Source organism: Oncorhynchus gorbuscha, linkage group LG18 (assembly GCF_021184085.1).
Source record: "Oncorhynchus gorbuscha isolate QuinsamMale2020 ecotype Even-year linkage group LG18, OgorEven_v1.0, whole genome shotgun sequence".
NCBI lineage: Eukaryota > Metazoa > Chordata > Actinopteri > Salmoniformes > Salmonidae > Oncorhynchus > Oncorhynchus gorbuscha.
This window is the reverse complement of record NC_060190.1, coordinates 22,796,100-22,816,361: the sequence shown is the minus strand read 5'-3', so window position 1 is coordinate 22,816,361 and position 20,262 is coordinate 22,796,100. Positions and strand designations below refer to the sequence as shown.

General features: G+C 42.1%; 2 protein-coding genes across 7 annotated transcripts; both read right to left on the bottom strand.

Moving 5' to 3' along the window:
• Positions 1-2,866: 2,866 nt before the first annotated feature.
• tusc2b (tumor suppressor 2, mitochondrial calcium regulator b) lies at positions 2,867-8,258 on the bottom strand. 3 transcript variants are annotated; one of them, XM_046311611.1, is made up of 4 exons: positions 8,101-8,258; positions 7,317-7,601; positions 5,218-5,338; positions 2,867-4,250 (listed from the first exon to the last, which is right to left on the bottom strand). In XM_046311611.1, exons 2-4 carry the CDS (start codon positions 7,469-7,471, stop codon positions 4,185-4,187), a joined length of 342 nt encoding a protein of 113 aa, XP_046167567.1. In that variant the 5' UTR covers positions 7,472-7,601; positions 8,101-8,258; the 3' UTR covers positions 2,867-4,184. The 3 variants fall into 3 exon arrangements, with proteins under 3 accessions (XP_046167567.1, XP_046167568.1, XP_046167569.1); XM_046311612.1 differs by having other exon boundaries at positions 7,317-7,557; positions 8,101-8,253; XM_046311613.1 differs by lacking the exon at positions 8,101-8,258 and adding an exon at positions 7,928-8,088.
• A 176-nt stretch (positions 8,259-8,434) lies between these two features.
• rassf1 (Ras association domain family member 1) lies at positions 8,435-17,974 on the bottom strand. 4 transcript variants are annotated; one of them, XM_046311605.1, is made up of 7 exons: positions 17,826-17,974; positions 15,932-16,527; positions 13,645-13,778; positions 10,624-10,728; positions 10,111-10,399; positions 9,654-9,769; positions 8,435-9,487 (listed from the first exon to the last, which is right to left on the bottom strand). In XM_046311605.1, the coding sequence occupies exons 2-7, from the start codon at positions 16,302-16,304 to the stop codon at positions 9,338-9,340; spliced, it is 1,167 nt and encodes a 388-aa protein (XP_046167561.1). In that variant the 5' UTR covers positions 16,305-16,527; positions 17,826-17,974; the 3' UTR covers positions 8,435-9,337. The 4 variants fall into 4 exon arrangements, with proteins under 4 accessions (XP_046167561.1, XP_046167565.1, XP_046167562.1 ...); XM_046311609.1 differs by lacking the exon at positions 17,826-17,974 and adding an exon at positions 17,690-17,709; XM_046311606.1 differs by lacking the exon at positions 17,826-17,974 and adding an exon at positions 17,546-17,681.
• Positions 17,975-20,262: the final 2,288 nt, after the last annotated feature.

Genomic DNA, 20,262 nt, shown 5'->3' with positions numbered 1-20,262 from the left:
AGTAGTTGGGGTCACTTATTCCACCATTTGGACGTCAGTGACATCCTCCCCAGGTTGCATTTACCCCTTTCAGCACATCGGCACAGGACAGGATGAGGCCTCCCAAAACAACAGGAACATTAGTGGGTTGTGGCTGCTGTGACAGCGTGACACTGACAACCGCACAGTACCCATTGGTGTGACACCAGGGCCAAGGACATGATACCACACACTGCTGCTGAACATACAGTACTGGTACTGCCTGGGCACAATCTTCAGCTGCCAACTGTGCTAGGGTCAAGAGAACACTCAGACGAAACCATCTTGTGTAAACACGTTAGCGATTCAAAGCCTTCAATAGTTCCATAATGTGAAATGCAAACAATGTCTGAAGCCTGTCGGACAGATCTAATGCTTACCTCTGGAGTAAAATAAGGGTTCAGGTCAGAGCCATTAGTGATCTTAGTGAAACGGATTCTATCTATGCAACCTAGACACAATATAGTGAATGACAGTGACAACTTTTCAAGTTGTGCATTCCAGACTGCATATGCTCCGATCAGTGGGAGAAACTGCAGCAGCAGCCTCTGTGGCATCTAGCTACTGCTCTGGAATTGAATGAAGTCCGTGTAATTACTGTGGTGTCATCTGCTAGCAATCAGACACCATTTACAATGCTATATGCAGCACATACACACACAGGTAGACCCCCTTACCTGGAATATCAAACACTGACATCGTGGAAGGACCACTTGAGAAGGTATGTAGAATGTGTAAAAACACACCCTCACATTGATTGATGAACTCCAACCTCCCCTCCCATGCACCCTACCACTGTACCACCCTGGTTGTCAAACTAAAGTTAAAGGACTTGGTAAACATTGCAGGCGACCACCGACTGACTGATCTACAAATCACCTTGCATCCTATTCAATAATTATTTGTAGATCAGTCAGTCAGTCATCATTGATTGAAAATGCACCATGTCAGCTGCAATGTCAAACAAGCCCAATCACTTCCCTAACAGCGCATTTCATATTATGGCTTGACACTGCAGGAGTCATCTGTGCCCAGAAGCCAAGCAGTCATGTCCAGAGCCTTCTGTTTACATAGAGACATAGAGTATTAGAAGGCTCTGCTGATGTTCAGCTAGATTTGACCACTATCAATACCTCTTCCATTGAGCTGAGTTAACTGAGGATACAAGTAGCAATTTATCAGACAAAAGCGTATAAAACAGGCATACATGGGCCCATATGGCATAAATTATTAGATTTGAAACTCCCACCCCTTACCCAATTAAAACCCATCTTGCTGTCTCCGGGGAGCTCAGCGCCTGTCTTCAGAACAGGGATTAACTCAAGGAAATGAGACTGCAGGGGACCAGTGTGTGGGAGAGTGGCCAATGGGGGCTGTGAAATCCAATTAACGTCCCCCTGTGAGGTAGGCTAGAGAGGTGTGTGTCTGTGGACATGGTAATTCAATAGAATGTGCCTTGGTGAACATGAACATGCTCTGGCCCAATGTTGATCTTTCAGGGAAAGGTCTGGAAGTGTATACCCGTTAGATAAGGCGAGCTTCCTACACATCAATACAACTGGCAGATAATGGCTCATAATACAATCATCTGTCTAACATCTGGAAAGGTGCCTTAGAGAAATGCTCTCATTGGTTGGCCAGAACAATGGTGTTGTTGGACATGAGTTTACCTGGTCTCATAGCATTTCACATTATTCTGTACGTAAATCCAAACTTATATGTTATGAATTCTAGCTAGGTGGCAAACATTAGCTAGGCTAGGAGTTAGGTTAAAGGATTAAGGGTTACATTTAGGGGAAGGGTTAGCTAACATGCTAAGAAGATGCAAAGTAGTAAGTAGTTGAAAAGTTGCTAATTAGCTAAAATTCTAAAGTTGTCCATGAGATTTGAACTCGCAACCATTGGGTTGCTAGTCGTTTGCCCTAGACGCCCACCCATCTACCCCTACTTTCATTTTTGCCTTAAGTAACCATCTGTCTTATGTAACCATACCAAATGTAACATATCCTGGATTTAAGTTTACAATGTTACGTCTAGTCTATAAGATCAGGCTGGCAGAGATAGGGGGGGGGGGGGTCTCCTTTCTTTTGGGGTCACTAGGGGAAATGCTTAAGCCAATCACTACTACTGGAGGTTAAAGGGCAAATATCAAAGTTTCTGCAGAATCAAATTACTTATAAACTGGGTAGCTTGGGTCCTGGATGCTGATTGGCTGAAAGGTATGATGCAAAATGACTTATTGACTGTTCCAATTATGTTGGTAACGGTTAATAATAGCAACAAGGCACCTCTGGGAAATATACCACGACTAAGGGCTGTATCCAGGGACTCCTAAAATGCGTCTGGATGCTCCGTATGGAGGGTGTGAAGCAACTGTGGAGCTTCCGAAGGTCAAATCTAGTTTCGTACCGCATCGTCCTGAGCCTCACAAATGTAACAATGCGGAGGGCTGAGTTTCACTCCACATTGGCATGATTGGTTGACTGTAGGTAGGGACAGTATGTCCTGTATAAACACAAACTCACTTCCTTGACAACAGCCCTGTGAAGCATGAACGCCCTGACTTCTGCAGAGGCCCGCATCGCAGCAAACAGACTCTTGAATGACCATAAATTGGCTTTTATACAAGTCAGGGGCAGAGGACACAGAAGTTCCATAGTTGAAATTAGGGAAACATGGGTTTGGCTGTGTTTACACTGGCAGCCCAATTCTAATCTTTTGCCCAATTATTGGCAAATAGCTGATCTGAACGGTAAAAAAATAAAATAAAAAAAGATCAGAATTGGGCTGCCTGTGTAAACGCAGTCTTTGTGTAATGGTGCATGGAAGAAATAAAAAGGGACAGACATTTTGAGTTGTGATTTTTTTAAAACAAAGCCATTGTATAACAGATAATAAATTAACAATTAAATGTATCGCCCAAAGCAGCGAAGGAACAGGACTTTCCCAGTCTCAAGTCAATGCTTGGACCCATATTTAAAAAGCGGCTCGGCGTAGGCTTGACTATAATCTCAAAGGGTTAACACTGATCCTAGATCAGCACGAACTCAGACGATTTAGGATTAGGATTGACCTCCACAGCCAGTCAATTAAACATCACATTAAAATCAGCGCCGATCATGTCACACATTATTCCCAGCTAACACACCAGACTCCAATAATCAACTAATTATGATCTTCAGTTTAGAATGTTTAAATCAGCAGTGTTTGCTAACGATGGGGGAAAAAATGCGACACCCCACTTGCCCCCCCGAGGACTAGACGTAAAATGTCCATTAAAATGTTCCTATACCGGACCTCAGGATGTTGCCCTAATGGGTTAAGCCTGACATTACCCCATCCAAAGTAGTTTAAAAATTCCAGGAACTTTCAATAAATTCCCTGGTTTTCGAGAAGTCCTGGTTGGGGAGGATTATGGGATTCTGGGAATCTTCCAACAGGGATTTCTGGAAAAACAGGAAATGTATTGCTGGAATGTTGCAACTCTACTTTGGATGCTCTGAAGACTGAACAGGTAAAGGAAAATCTCACCCCTTAATACCTGTTCCCCTCGCTGCTCCGTACAGATGGCAAATTCCCTCTAGGCCAGGGGTTTAAAGATATCGGACCTCGGCCTATTCTGAAAGACACTACTCTACTTAACAGCCCATGGGTCAATTGGTCTCTTACATTCTCCTTACAAAGTACAGTGGATCATCCTACCAGAGCACACTAATGCGAGACAGGCAGACAAGGAGACACATTGTCACATTTCATATCCACTAATACACACACACACACACACACACACACAGGACCTGCATTGTATATATTGAATAGGATGAGGGTAACGCGAGCAGAACGATGTCTTCATCATCATCCATCTTCTCTGACATCACTGATGGGACTCCGTGAGTGACCACTCACTACTGTGTGTAGCGCGACTGCACACGGGCCACACCTTACAGAGCCGCATGTCATGCAGTCTCAACACGCGTTGAGCAACAGCACATCTGTCCTCACAGGTCAGGGCACCCCGGCAAAACATCATCACGGGGAGACCATGGCGAATTAGAGGAGGGTAGGTTGAGTGCTTCAGGGTAAAGTATAGGTGGAGGGGGAAACAAAGGGACCGAGTTGACAGTGGCTAGTCTGAGTCTGGTCTCAGAACATGGAACCAGGCTCCCTCAAACCTCACAGAGAACGACCGGGAAATCCACATGGATGCAGGGGTGATCCAGCTTTACGGTTCCCTAGAAGGGAAAGGAGACAGAAAAGACTAAACTAAGCACATGATCATTCATTATATACCTAGCCCGTAACATTCAGAGATGTGATCAGGATATTGCCATGTTGAATACACTGGTTTGGGGGCGGGACAATTTACATCATGCATACTAGATGACATCAGAAAATAATGGAATTCATGTTTAACCCATAACAGTCTGAGCTGGGAGAGGGGGTTCTACTAAGCTATATGTAATTATTTAAAGAAGGTCATACCAAGGATCACTTAGCTATTTGATTTTGAATTTTAAGACCCCTTGAAGTATCAAAAATATATAAAACCAAAATGTTTTTTTTGACTTACCTGCTATTAGCACAAACACATTGAATAACATTCACTAGATGGAACAAATAATAATAATACAATTTCTTTTTAAGTACATGTATGTTACCCCTTGTTTTTGGAACAGTCTCCATATACATTTCCATTCATTTAATTTTTAATTTTTAAACTGGTACCGGGGTACCTTCAGTCAAGCCTTTGGGCATCCTAGAGTCTCACCTTTCCACAGAGACCATATTAGTGTGCAGGCCAAACCGTTTGGACGCTACAGATGATTGTGAGAAAACTGAGAAAACTGATTTTCATGTCTCATGGTCTGACAAACACTGCTCTAGCGTCGTCACCTCTCACGGCTGATGCGGAAGTGTGACATCTGCAGATTGAGGCTCATCCAATGCAACAAATCAAATATCCATAGCTTAAGACTGACATATGGGGAATACAATTAAAATAAATGCTAATTACATTTCCGTAGGGACACGGACATCCACTCTAAGGGGTTAACTACAATTTTAAAAATCTAATACCGGGGGGGGATTCATTGGACAAATTCAGGTAGGAACCCCCCCCCCCCATTTCATCCTGTTCGTTTTCTAGTAAATATACCCCTGAATTTCATATTCTGACAGTTTGAGAGAAGGGCCTGTTACCTGAGGTATGAGGTTTTTCTGGATCTTCTTCAGTTTGGCCCTCTTACGGCCATTCTTCATCACAACTGTCTCCTCGTAGAACTCGTGGGCCAGGTCTCCATCCTCGTCAAAGTACAGGGAGCTGAAGGCAGATAAAGGTTACTGCTGGGTGGGGTCCAGAGAAATAAGAGCATGACGAATGTCTACCCAGTACAGATGTTGCATGGTTAAACCCCTCCCCTCGCTCACTGCCACACTGAGATAGAAAGGGATGTCAAACATGTGCCACTTTAATAATGGAAATTGATGTAAAAAATGTATCACTAGCCACTTTAAACAATGCCACTTAATATAATGTTTACATACCCTACATTACTCATCTCATATGTATATGTATATACTGTACTCTATATCTACTGCATCTTTATGTAATACATATATCACTAGTAGAGGTCGACCGATTATGATTTTTCAACGCCGATACTGATTATTGGAGGACCCAAAAAGCAGATACCGATTAAACGGACCATTTATTTTATTTGTAATAATGACAATTACAACAATACTGAATGAACACTTATTTTAAATTAATATAATACATCAATAAAATCAATATAGCCTCAAATAAATAATGAAACACATTTAATTTGGTTTAAATAATGCAAAAACAAAGTGTTGGAGAAGAAAGTAAAAGTGCATTATTTGCCATGTAAGAAAGCTAACGTTTAAGTTCCTTGCTCAGAACATATGAAAGCTGATGGTTCCTTTTAACATGAGTCTTCAATATTCCCAGGTAAGAATTTTTAGGTTGTAGTTATTATAGGAATTATAGAACTATTTATCTCTATACCATTTGTATTTCATTAACCTTTGACTATTGGATGTTCTTATAGGCACTTTAGTATTGCCAGTGTAACAGTATAGCTTCTGTCCCTCTCCTCGCTCCTCCCTGGGTTTGAACCAGGAACACAACGACAACAGCCACCCTCGAAGCAGCGTTACCCATGCAGAGCAAGGGAAACAACCACTCCAAGGCTCAGAGCGAGCGAGTGACGTTTGAAATGCAATTGGCGTGCGATAACTAGCCAGCCATTTCACTTCGGTTACACCAGCCTCATCTCGGGAGTTTATATGCTTGAAATCATAAACAGCGCAATGCTTGACGCACGAGCTGCTGGCAAAACGCACAAAAGTGCTGTTTGAATGAATGTCTACGCGCCTGCTTCTGCCTACCACCGCTCAGTCAGATACTTAGATGGTAATATATATAATCTGACTGAGCATACAAGTATCTATCTGGCATGACACGCCAGATAGTAATATCATCAACCATGTGTAGTTAACTAGTGATTATGATTGATTGATTGTTTATAAGAAACGTTTAATGCTAGCTAGCAACTTACCTTGGCTTACTGCATTCGCGTAACAGGCAGTCCCCTTGTGGAGTGCAACAAGAGGCAGGTCATTGCGTTGGACTAGTTAACTGTAAGGTTGCAAGATTGGATCCCCCCCAGCTGACAATATCCCTAATTAAAATCAGCCATTCCGGTTGATCGGTCGACCTCTAATCACTAGCCACTTTAAACTATGCCATTTTGTTTACATATACTACATTACTCATCTCATATGTATATACTGTACTCAATACCATCTACTGCATCTTGCCTATGCTGTTCTGTACCATCACTCATTCATAAATCTTTATGTACATATTCTTTATCCCTTTACACTTGTGTGTATAAGGTAGTAGTTGTGGAATTGTTAGGTTAGATTACTCGTTGGTTGTGACTGCATTGTCGGAACTAGAAGCACAAGCATTTCGCTACACTCGCATTAACATCTGCTAACCATGTGTATGTGACAAATCAAACTTGATTTGATGTGTTGATCTACGTACGCCCCGAGACACAGACCTAGAGCTACTGACATTGTGAGGGGAAGTTTCTAGAAAGATACAAATAGTGTACCCTTTCTATAGTGTAAGTGAACAATATTGGCTTCAGTTTAAAGTTGAATTAGGACATCCACATGTTGCTCAATCCTGAGATGTGGCTGGTGTTCTGACTTGTAGCATGTGCTGTATGTTATGATGACATAGCTACTTGTGATGCTATATTTACCTCCATCTGGTAAACACGAAGGGCGTCCCATTTCGGAAACTTCGGAGTCTTGCCAGCGACTGTTCGTCGACTCCCTCTTTGGTTGGATCACCATCACCACTGCCTGAACCTGCAAAAGGCCAATAACCTTTGGTTTTGGAGCCACTCCCGCCCATCTTCAACTGTGGGACATTATTTTCTTGGCCGGACTGCACCCAGGAGAGATGTAGCGAGTTGATGCTCGATGTAGGTGTTGACAGGTCTTGAGACAGGGATGTTATTTATTAAGTAGAAGACAGTAGGCAGCTACAATTTAAAGGAATTACAGAGAAAGTGAGTTAGCAGCCGTTGATGAATGGTGACATGTTTCTCTGGCAGCTGCTGTTTGAACTAAAAATCATATTAGCCAGATAACATGGAATCTTATGTTGGCGTCACCTGCTAACTACATGCATACGTTAGTTCTGTACAAAAGCATAGCTAGCTAGTTAGGACTCGAAGCTGGCATTAGCTTTCAAAACCAATTAGCTAGCTAGCAATGCTAGTTAACGTTATCGGTTAGCGACCTGTTTACAGCAGTAGCGTTTCATATCTGAGACAGGTTGAAGTCTTAGTTGGTTGGCAGAACATACCATCGTGTCTGTGATATGGTAGCTGAGGGCCTTTTAGAATATCAGATGGCTAACGTTAGCTAGCTACAAAACGCCATACGTGCTGTCAAGGTAACATTAACCAGCTAGCTAACGTTAAACGTCTCCCTTTGATTTAGGTTGCATGCTTGCAAGCACATTCACTGTCGACATACCGAGTAATTTCAGCTTGATGTCAATTAGTCGTATTTTATAACTTCCTTAGACGACGAATGTCTTCGAAGCACAGGTAGCTAACGTTAACTCTCTGAAACTGCTAGTCACCGTTTTTAGCCTCTCACTCACTTCCATCATATGGAGGGCATGTACCTACGTCACTTCCAGTCTATTAACAAAACAAAAAAAATACAGAATGGAAGGTTAGAGAAGGTTCTTTATGATGAGGAAAGAGTGAGCAGATAAGAAAAATAATAGCCTACTCTAAAGTGGGCGATGTAAGACATGACAACAACACTGATAACAAAATAAAGATTCAATGACATGTAGTTCATGTGTAATATTTTTATTAGAAGTGGAAGTATGAACACATTACAACATAGATTCTGTTCCCTAGATATTTCATTCCCATAGTAAAACATGCATTACAGACTAATTAAAAGTTCACATGATTTCTCTGAGTAATTAGGGTAGATGGCTTCCCAGAAAGCTGGGCCATGTTCAGTAGGAAGAAAACATTTTTGAAATGGGGAGAGACCTAAACTGTCCCAATAAGAACACAGAATTTTGTTTTCAATTGCAAAACATTTTGCTGCAATATGCCCTATTGAACACAACCCTGGTCTGCAACAGATTGACATGTCAGACACATTCAAGGATCCCGTTATTAACGGCAAAGGGGAAATATGAGAGTAACAACAGCTCAATACAGTTACATCTTTATTTACCCAATCCTTCCCACAACAACTGAGCAGCAACATACAATGTTCCCAGTGAAAAACTCCAGTTCTCCAGTTAAGCAGTGTCCAGACCAGGATATCTCCTAGGTGTCCAGTCAATGACAGTATCGTCTGTCCTCATTCCTCAGATAACTTCCTCCTGTCCTTCACAGTAATGCCCAATCCAGGCCACACAACATGTAGCAGTAGCCTACTGGTTTGCACTAAATACCTCTACTCTCTCTCCTAACTTGCACTGCTATTACCTTGTCTGTCTCAAAGACGTGTTCATGATTGATCTCTGACTTCCGGTGTCGCCCCCTACCTAACCCACTATTGGCCCTAGTTGCCCTTGACAGCTGCAGGGGTTGCTGTGCTCTATCTGCTACAGCAGGGTCAGCCCTAAAGACATTTGAACTTTGAACTCAAGAGTGGCATTGTGTGCCATGCTCCTGGTGGCCGCTGGTCAACAGTGTGTATGCCTCTCTACCATGATGTCACCCATCATGCCATCACATCAGCCAGGGGTGGTGATGCTGGCCATGGCCTCCTTCATCCTATCCCTGGCCAGAGCGTAGCGCTTGACTATCTGCCGGACGTGCTCCTCTTCCTCACGCTGAAGAATCCGCAGGAAATTACGCAGCTCAGGAAAGCTGAATGCATCCCACTGTGGGAGAGAGCGAGAGCAACTCAAATAGTAAAGTTACATAATCACTGTCAACACTTTTCAATGCACATCATTTCAGTATTGAGCATACAAGAGCCTTAAAGTGTGTATGTGTCTGTGTGTGTGCACGTGCATGTGTGCGCGTGTTTTAGAGGTGTGTACTCACATTGACCTCCCCCGTCTCATTCTCTTTCAACACCAGACTGAGGACTTTCTCATTGGGTCCGGCACACAGACGCAGGTGGAGCGGCCTCTCGTCATCAGACAGCTTACGAAGGTATACTAGAAAAGTAAAAGAAAGAAAGAGAAAGGAGAGAGAGAGAGAGATGGGAGGGGAGAGAGAGAGATGGGAGGGAGAGAGAGATGGGAGGGGAGGGTAGAGAGATGGGAGGGGAGAGAGAGAGATGGGAGGGGAGAGAGAGAGAGAGGGGAGGGGAGGGTAGAGAGAGATGGGAGGGGAGACAGAGGGAGGGGAGAGAGAGATAGGAGGGGAGGGGAGAGAGATGGGAGGGGAGAGAGTGACACTGACACTTTATTACATTGTGTTTGGTATCATATTAAGTGGAATGATTTGAGCATGTTCATGACAGTGCATTTAGGTTGCATTGCTTGCGGACACTCACTCTGGTTTTCACGTTCGCTGCGTTCAAACAGAGCAAACTTGGCAGGGTTGTCCACCACGGTGAACTTGTTGAGCAGGGCCTCTATGACCTCACGTGCCCGCGTCTGGGAGCTTATGTGCAGGTGTTTGGCCGTGTCTTTGGGGAGGTAGAAAGATGTCCGGTGCTTAAGCCCCCCCTCCTGTTGTCCCTCTTCCTGTGGTGAAGACGCCTTCCGAGGGGGTGGGAGTGACACGGGCCGAGTCAGCTTAAAAAGGACCCTGATGAAGCCAGTGTAGGATCCGTCTCGGTTCTGAAAGAGGGATACAGGAACATAGTGTCCTTAGACGGATTGTCAATGGACATGTCAATACAATGTGAACATAACATACCTCAGGAACTGAAATATTAACTTACAGATTACCACATACGTACACAGGAAACAGGACATTATCTACAGCAACTCATCTACAGAATGAGGTTAACTGGGGCTTCGACACAGGTGTGTGTGTGCATGCAACAATTACAATCCCTTACCAGCACCATGTAGAGATTACTGTTGATCTGTGCATTATATTCCTTCACCTTCTGCTGGATGTCACCGACAGACAGCACTTGTTTCCCCCAGTCAATAGGTTCAATCTTAAATAGAGGAGGAAGATGAGTATCAAAACCAGTCTCCCATGACCTATAGTCTAGAATCAAAATCCTAAACTCACTGACTATCCAACCACAAGGTGACAGCAGAGAGACTACTTGTTTTTTGACCGCTGTATCACAAACCTGCTTCATCATCTCCCAAATAGTTTTTAATGAAACAAGTTATTGGTTTAGCCATGTGGTAAGTCAACGTGGACTATGTGCCTTCTGTGTACAGTAGCTAGTGCGTGGTACTGTATTACAATAGTACAGTAGCCTTTGTCCTCTGGCATAACGTTCACATAACACAACCTCTCTTTCTGTACAGTAATCAGCAAAGTTCACTCCCTTGGGTTTAAAGCAAGATACATCAAGCAGGAAGCTGTGTCCAGACTTGCTCTCTCAACCCCCCCCCCCCCTCCCACCTCCCTCCCTACCAAGCACAACTAGCAAGAACATCAGGAAACTCCACCTTCCACAAGAACAGAGGAGAGGAAGTCAGTGAGGACACAGACACACGCACACGCACACAAAGGTTAAATATAGGCTTTGGTGGTATATATATCTGCCAGTTCCAACCACCATATTAAGAATTTCCACAGAGCAGCACAATATCTCTTTGTACCAATTTTCCAGTGTGTCATGCAAAAACGAAATAATTCCCATCTGGAAAAACAGCCATTTACAAATGGGACAGTGTGAAGCTTTGTAAGCACCCCATTTGCACATACATGCATATTACCTGACAAAACTCTGCAGAGTAACAGAGTTTCTGTGTATGCGTTACTTTCTTGTATCAAATGACAATAGCTTGACAACATATGTAATAGCCTAGTAGATAGCCATAGGGTAAATTTGAGACTGTTGTAGGCTAGTGGCCATGACATTATGCAAATGAGCTGAAAACTGTACCGTTTGAAACTATTGTAGGTAATTTATTTCAGTGGTAGCCTATTACTCAGCGCGGAATGAATATGAATATGTTACATATTACCTCAACTACCTCATACCTCTGCACGACTCAGTACCGGTAGTCCTTGTATATAGCCTCTTTATTGTTATTTTATTTTATTACTATTTCCTTTTTTCTTCTTATTTTCTTCTTCTTCTTATTATTATTATTATTAACTTTTTAACATAATTTTTGGGGAAATGGCTCATAAGTAAGCATTTAACGGTATAGTCTACACCTGTTGTATTCGGCGCATGTGATAAATACAATTTGATTTGATGAACTCATGCATTATTTAAATATTTGAAGAGGACAAAACCTATGGGACAAAAGCCTCATCTCCCATCTCCCTATGATTCATTAACGTATGTTAAAGTCACTGTATTACACAAATGAGTCTAGCAATGTACATGTCGAAAATCCTATTGGGCCAGCTACACTCAGAACTAAAGAAACGACATTACTTTGACAACAGACTATGAAGACTATCAACAACGACATTGCACAAACGTTTAGGTTACATAGTCATTAGAAAATAAAGGCACATCTGTTTTGGGGGATAGTACGTTATCAACTTGATAGACCAGACTTCTCTGAGGTTTTTTTAATTGCCGCGGACGCCTCACCTTTTTCCGTTTGACTTTGATAAAGAAGGATGTGCGCGCTGTGAAAAACTGCTCCAGCTCGGAGTCCGAGTCATCCTGGCTACAGTATCCGCTGCTGGTCGTGCTGCCCCAAGTCATCTCAAATGATAGGGTCTTTCCCATTGCCTCTTTTAACGCCATATCGCTATATTACAATATTAACATATTTGTGGATCCCTCGCCAATTGTCATCAGTGCTCACAATCATAGCCTAGCTAATTAATGAATTAATCATATCCACCCGAGAAAAACTTTGAACTGGAAAATTGAACCAAACGCTCATCACTACACGTTATAATATTCTACCATTCCCACTACTACTCTACTTGTTCCGTTATGTCAGTCCTTCACGTGATTTCAAATTGATGGGGAGTAAGTACTATGTGGTTCTTGAGTCCCACCCAATGCTCCTGTGAAATTAACAAACTGAATAAGCGTCTGGACCCTCCCCCCATTGCCACCATACGCGCAAGCCCCTCCTTGTTTCCCGTGAAAAATTTAGAAAGTGGAAAGTCCAGCTGTGACAGCAATTGGTCATATGGCCATTGTCCAGACCACACCACAAAAACAACAATAGTCAAACTACAAGAAACACATTGGACTGTTCTGTGCTGTCAAGAAGAGACTAGCCTATACACCAGCCTAGAAAAATATGTAGCAGAACAGACATGTTGAATAATATATTAAAATGTGTTGACTTTATTATTTGATGCTCTATGCATGTCAGGATAGTTTTTTTTCTGTGGTTCAAAAGCTGAACAGCTGTTTTATTGTGATGTTCCTAAGCAACATCCTCCTCTCCACCCCTCTCCTAAATTGCTTGATGAGTCTCTGGCTGTCCTGGCAGGCGGTCTCAGGAGGTAGGCAATAAAATCTCTTTCTCCGTGAGCACATGGCACTAAAAAGCAGTAGGCCTAGACAACCCCCCCTCCCCCTCCCCACACACACACACACACACACACACACACACACACACACACACACACACACACACACACACACACACACACACACACACACACACACACACACACACACACACACACACACACACACACACACACACACACACACACACACACACACACACACACACACACACAGGAACGTGTTCTGTTGGATTAGTACAGACATTGGACCTTGGTTTATCTCTACAGCGCACAAACACTACATATTGTACCCTCTTTAACCCCTTCTACTAACCACACACTATATATTATGTTCTGCATGAATTCCCTCTCCTTTGTTGAAATAACATTGACAATGGAAAGGCAACTGACAAACAATAGAGACACCCTGCAACACCTTGTATCTCTCACTCACCACATCCACGTTAGTGTCTGTCTCTACGGTGTCTTCAGAAACATCTGTTTGGTCGGTAGTGAGGAGTCTACTATCGGTGCTGCAATCCAACTGGATAAACGGTCGACACTGGAAGTGACAGGTGTAACTGCAGTCTTTGGGGAGAGAGAGAAACAGAGACAGAGAAGACAGAGCGAGGGAGAGAGAAAGAGAGAGAGAGAGGGAGATGACTGACATGTGAGGACTAGAGGACGGTTGATTGCTTCAACCATTATCATTCACACATTTCGGATCAACCATTTTGCCTCAAATCGGTTTATTCTGCCAATCGTCATTCATCTTGTGGATGGAAACTAAGGTGTTAAGTTAACTGAATTCACCCTCCCAGCCTTCTCATGATCGTGTGGCATTGGGGTCAGCAGCAGCACAGTAAATGTAGGTCGTCACTGCCCCCTGCTGTTGATTCTGTCCACCACATCAACCGTGAATGAGGAGTCTCTTCAGCATGTATCAATGTTCTAGGGTCAGTGTTCAAGGGTAGTAAACTACATGAAGTTCAACTAGTAATTTAACTACATTTTGCAGTCGTTTGGTAGTAGTTGAACTAAAATGAAATCTAGGTAGTGTTTTCACTACTTATTTGCCATGTAGCGGTGTAGCTACTTACTGGAACTACAAACAACTTTTTTTTAAACTAAAATAAAATATTGTTGAAGTAGGCAATAATTTCCTGTCTTTTTTTGGCATCAGACGTGCCTGATTCTCACTTGAAACATAACTGTTGTGTTTAACAGGGTAAATGACACATTCTGTTAACATATGACCCCAAAGTGAAGTGTTTGTAGTCTATGAAATTTCAGATTTACATGTGATAATTTTTCATGAAGTAGTTTGGATGTGGTAAGCTACTTTTTCAAAGTAACTTTAGTTAAGTAAACTCTATTTCTCTAAAGGGTAGATTTAGTGTATCTTAACTTCTTCCATTGTGAAGTAATTGGTAGCTTGTAAAACTCTCCTTTGTAGGGGGCTTCCGAGTGGCGCAGCAGTCTAAGGCACTGCATCTCAGTGCTCCTCTAGAGGCATCACTACAGACCCTGGTTCAATTCCAGGCTGTATCACAACCAGACGTAATTGGTAATCCCATGGCCCAGCATTGTCCCGGTTAGGGGTAGGCTGTCTTTGTAAATTTGAATTTGTTTTTAAATGTCTTAACTAGTTTAAAAAAGGTTAAATAAAATAAAAAATATTTTTCAGAGTAGCTACCCAACACTTTGTAGGGTGAAGTTACCTGTAGACACTGATCTGGGGTCAATTTTGAATTTGGGGACCGAAAGATGATTCTAGATCTTTACGAAGTTAGGAGCACTGGGAAGCAAGACTAATGAATGAGTGGCTTTGACTATACAGTTTACTGTACTCAGCCCCATAGTACCTACACATATGTATCACATATACATTGGAATGCTGCTGTAGATTCAGAAATGCATGCAGTCCAACGACTCTTTGAGAATAAACTTTTTCCCATGCTCATGTGGTCCCTAACACAAAAAACAAACAGCCCCCCCCCACAAAAAACACATAATTAAAGTAACTTTTGGATTACCAAAACGTAATCTGATTACTTTCTGTTACTTTTTTGGGGGATTACTTTCCCCTTAAGAGGCATTAGAAGAAGACAAAAAGTATCTGACTTGTGGTCAGACCTGCTCAGGTGGAACAAGTTTAAACTCACAACTTTTTAAAATGCTAATCGAATGTCATTGAGAAAACAAAAAGGTGTCATGACATATTTTTCACAAACATCCTTTGTGTATTTAAACGATATCTAAGGAGTCATCATCTAGTTTTTCAAAAAAATCTGTAATCTGATTACAATATTTTTGCTGTTAATCAGATTACATGTAACTGATTACATGCCATTTACCCAGGCAAACAGCCGGGCAACGGCTTGTGGCGGCTCACTTCCCATGGTTAGCATGGACTACACCCCACTCAGTCTCGCTGGCATTAATCCATCCTCTGGCTGTCGCAGCATCTGTATTTAGAGCTTTGATCATGTCAGATGAGGTGATGTCTACAGTAATCAGTTACTCCCAAACTTTGAAAACACAGACAGTGATCATACATGCGCACACATACAAATACACACACACACACACACACACACACACACACACACACACACACACACACACACACACACACACACACACACACACACACACACACACACACACACACACACACACACACACACACACACACACACACACACACACACACACACACACACAGGGTTGGTACTCACTAGCACAGCTCAGGCTCTGTTTGTAAAGGCCCCAGATGAATTCACCACACAAATCGCACCAGCTGATCTGGGTGTAACTGCAGGGCTGGAAGTCATGTCCCTTTCCAACCTGACCTGTGAACCACGAGGGCCCCTCAACACTCACACTGTCCCCCACCAGCCGGACCACGTGGCTGGGCCTCTCCGGAGCTCTCATCTGCCTGGGGGTCAGGGGCGCTGCTGGGGGCAGAGAGGCTGGTGGGTCTGGTGCCAGCTCTATGCGATCATTCAGGCTGAGGTCTTTCAGCTCAATCAGCTCACACTTGGACATGCCATTTACCCAGGAAAACAGCCGGGCGACGGCTTGTGGCGGCTCACTTCCCATGGTTAGCATGGACTACAGCCCACTCAGTCTCGCTGGCATTAATCCATCCACTGGCTGTCGCAGCATCTGTATTTAGAGCTTTGATCATGTCAGATGAGGTGATGTCTATAGTGCAGAGAAAGTGTTGACTGAGGCTATCTGGGTTTAGTCCATCTCCGGTGTGATGTGTAATGTGCCAGAACAGCTGTCCATGGAGTCCTCTTCAGGCTCTGTCATAGACCAAGCCGGTTATCTAAAACAGAGGGAATTTAGAAAAAAGGAATCATACAGGAGTTCTATAATAACCACTTAGACTTCATCACATCTCAGCATTATTCTGACTGCAGTCTATACCAGCTGTTACAGTCATTCCCTTCACCATGCCATCACAGGCCTCATTTGTATCCACCTAAACTAGAGAAACATTTCAATTTTGTTTAACAGTTCAATAGGCAACAAAAGTTGTTGGTAGAATATAGCTGGCTGAAAAAAACAGGAGATTAATATTTCTTGGCCAAAGCTAGAATTAATAAGATTATGTCAAATGTGGGACAAGATGACTAGATTAATCCTGCATGAGAGCGCAGCGGAGAGCATAGCCTTTGACATGACAGAAATATGACAACATTACAGGCCACCTGCGTTCGTTCCTGTGACTGTTGGGAAAGAGGCACTCAGCAGGGATTGACACGAGGGAAAAACAATACTTGACTATAGACTGCAGACAAAAAAGCCACTATTCTACTAGGGAATGCATACAATTGAGAGGGTGAATTTACAATCCATTGCTATCCCAAGCATGTGCGGCGTGCTCATTTAGGCCAGCGGTTCCCAACCAGGGGTACTAGGACTTGAAAAATTGAAATAGATATATCTCAGATAAAAGAGGAGCTCTGACAGAGGATACCCCAAATCCACTGGTACCCTAGCTGTGACCAGGACAAACGTACCTATCTTTTTATTTTTTATTTTAGGAATGCAGTTCATTTCAATATGTTTTCTCCCAACCCAAGTTGTTGTTGAAACTTTTCGTTCTCCCTTCAATGCACCCCTTTTGTGTCTCTTATAGACTAATTCAGTGACACAAATGAGAACAAGAGCTGCACGGATTTACACCTGGCCAACTGGGTCACCACTACGTGCAGCGCAGCGCACCAACTATCCACATTGGTTACAAATTAGTTACACAGACTCGACTATGTTTGCAGCTTTTATAATAATGACTAGACTAAAATATAGCCTCTGTGTATTGATGTTAAATTGTAATTTACCATTGGAGTTGTTATTGAGGTCATCACATCGAAGATTATTAGGTGGCCTACAGTTTCTATGAACTTAATTTAATTAAAACTATCCTATGCATCCCAGAACAGCACTTTTATCGATGACCATGTTAATAACGACCAGTTAACTACCAGTTTCAATCCGACGGCTGAGCTCTCCGCGGGACCGGGTTTACTGACACAGGTTTACTGACATCGCGCGCGACCCAACATGATGCACCACAAACAGCACATTTGTAAATATGTATTTTCTACCCAACTAACTCACCTCTCTTCGCGTCCACCTCCTCATTGTTGGTTAGGCATTAATCGTGGGTAGCCTACATTTTGACTGGGGTCCAAGGTTGAGGTCCATCAATTCGTTTTTTTCTCCCCACAAAACTGCCTGACAGTCACTCTCTTCGATGTTTGCGCATGCACTCTGTAGCGGTCAGATTACTGCTGCCTAATCCGGTATTTAACTGTCGTGTTTCATGTCGCTCCTCAATCTTCATGCCATGAGGTTTACCCGGATAGGCTGTTCTCCATCAAACAAAGCAACATGTTTCTATATGTAGTATTTATATAGACTAAATTCCTAGAAATTATGTTAGTGCTCACATGAAACAAATTGTGTATGCATGCCAGTGGGGAGCTGTCGGAGAAAGTGAGATCTAACAGTCCACTATATAAGATGTGATATTAACTAGGCCTCCTATGTCATTTTGTATTCTACAATATTTAAAAGATCTGATATTCCAAGACATTTTGTCACCCTAACCACCCGAAATGTAGCCTGGCCCTAGTCAAATTGGCTGTTTTACGGATTAAATATTCAATGTTTTGGAAATCACCCGAAGAGAAGCCTCGGGTTAGAAATATGGAGCTCTGTTCTCCAAAACCACACAGTGAAGATGAAAGCAGCGATCTTAGTCTACATTGTATGAATATTCAAGTGTAATGTGTTTTTAGTATAGCATTTGCAGACAATATTGAACAAGATGAATGAATGGAGTAATGGACAGCAGGTGAATAGGATAACTGCTCTGCGCGGTAGGCCTAGAACTATCATGCTCCCTCCTTTTTATGATGAACCCAGTGTGAGTTGATGTTGTCCTTTATCTTCTTCCTTGCTCAGAGAGGAAACCCTGTCTTCATCAAGGGGAAGGAAGGGAGGATCTCTGAGAGGCCCACAGTAGATAACAAACACTGGGCAGTGAGAGTGAGAGAGAGAGTCTGGCACTGGGCCATTGGTTACAAGAATGGAAGGAATCCTCTCCTTCTTTCCCATTGGGAAAATATGTTAATTGGTTTTGAATGGCTGATTTGCTATGGTTGCTGCCTGCTGGAGTCCGAAATTAATCCACTCATTTCAAAGCATCACTCTGAGCAGGCTCTTTTCTGACCAGTAATCCAACATTAGTGAACTGAATGCAAAACTAATTTGACAAGAAATATGTTGCATTATTAACACTGGCCCAGTTGGAAGTCCTGAACCGAAACCATTTCATAAATTATAAAATAGTTTATTCCTACATTTGATGGGTTGTATTGTATAAACATACTTTTGTCTCATTCTTGGGAGGGAAAATAGAAGGCAAGAGGAAGTAAAATACACCTTTATCATGATGTCAAACATTTTGTTTCCTTCCTGCCCAATTTGTACACAGTTGAAATAGAAACCAAGAGACAAGTACTGTATAATTAAACAGAGAGAGAGAGAGCAAGAGAGAAAGAGAGTGAGAGGGAGAGAGATGGAGAACATACTATGACCACATGTGAGTGAAGAGACAATTTAGTCCAGCAGATAAGAACCAAATATACCCGAAATTGTTCCATTTTATGATACAAGTATCAAACCGTTTTATATAATGGCTGCAATTCAGATTTTATGTTAGAATAAAATAGGGTAAAATCATCAATTACTTTTGATGTTATCTACCCTCTAAATAAACCCAACAGATAATATAGACAATCATTTCATTCTGATCATAAAATAGTCTTAAGACCCAGTGGTGTAATGTACTTAAGTAAAAATACCTTCAAGTTAAACGTTTTAGGTATCTGTACTTTACTTTACTATTCATATTTTTGACAACTTGTATTTTTACTCCACTACATTCCTAAAGAAGATAATGTACTTTTTACTCCATACATTTTCCGTGACACCCAAAAGTACTTATTACATGTTGCAGGACAGGGAAATGATCAAATTCACGCATTTATCAAGAGAACATCCCTGGTCATCCCTACTGCCTCTGATCTGGCGCACTCACATAACACAAATGCTTCATTTGTAAATGATGTCTGAGTGTTGCAGTGTGCCCCTGGCTATATGTCATTTTTTTAAACAAGAAAATCGTGCTGTCTGGTTTGCCTAATCTAAGGAATTTGAAATTATTTGTACTTTTACTTTTTTATACTTAAGTATATTTTAGCAATTACATTTACTTTTGATACTTAAGTATATTTTAAACCAAATACCTTTAGACTCTTACTCAAGTCATATTTTACTGGGTGGGTTTCACTTTTTCTTGAGTAATTTTCTATTAAGTTATATTTACCTTTACTCAAGCCATGTATATGTCACATGTTACAACTTCACAGGAGAGGCATTTGAACGTAAAACAATATATTTTTAATATATTTGACAGAAATTTCCTCTGGAACATATGAACTTTCATGTGCCTTAATAACAAACTTGTATGCCATCTGTAAATACAAAT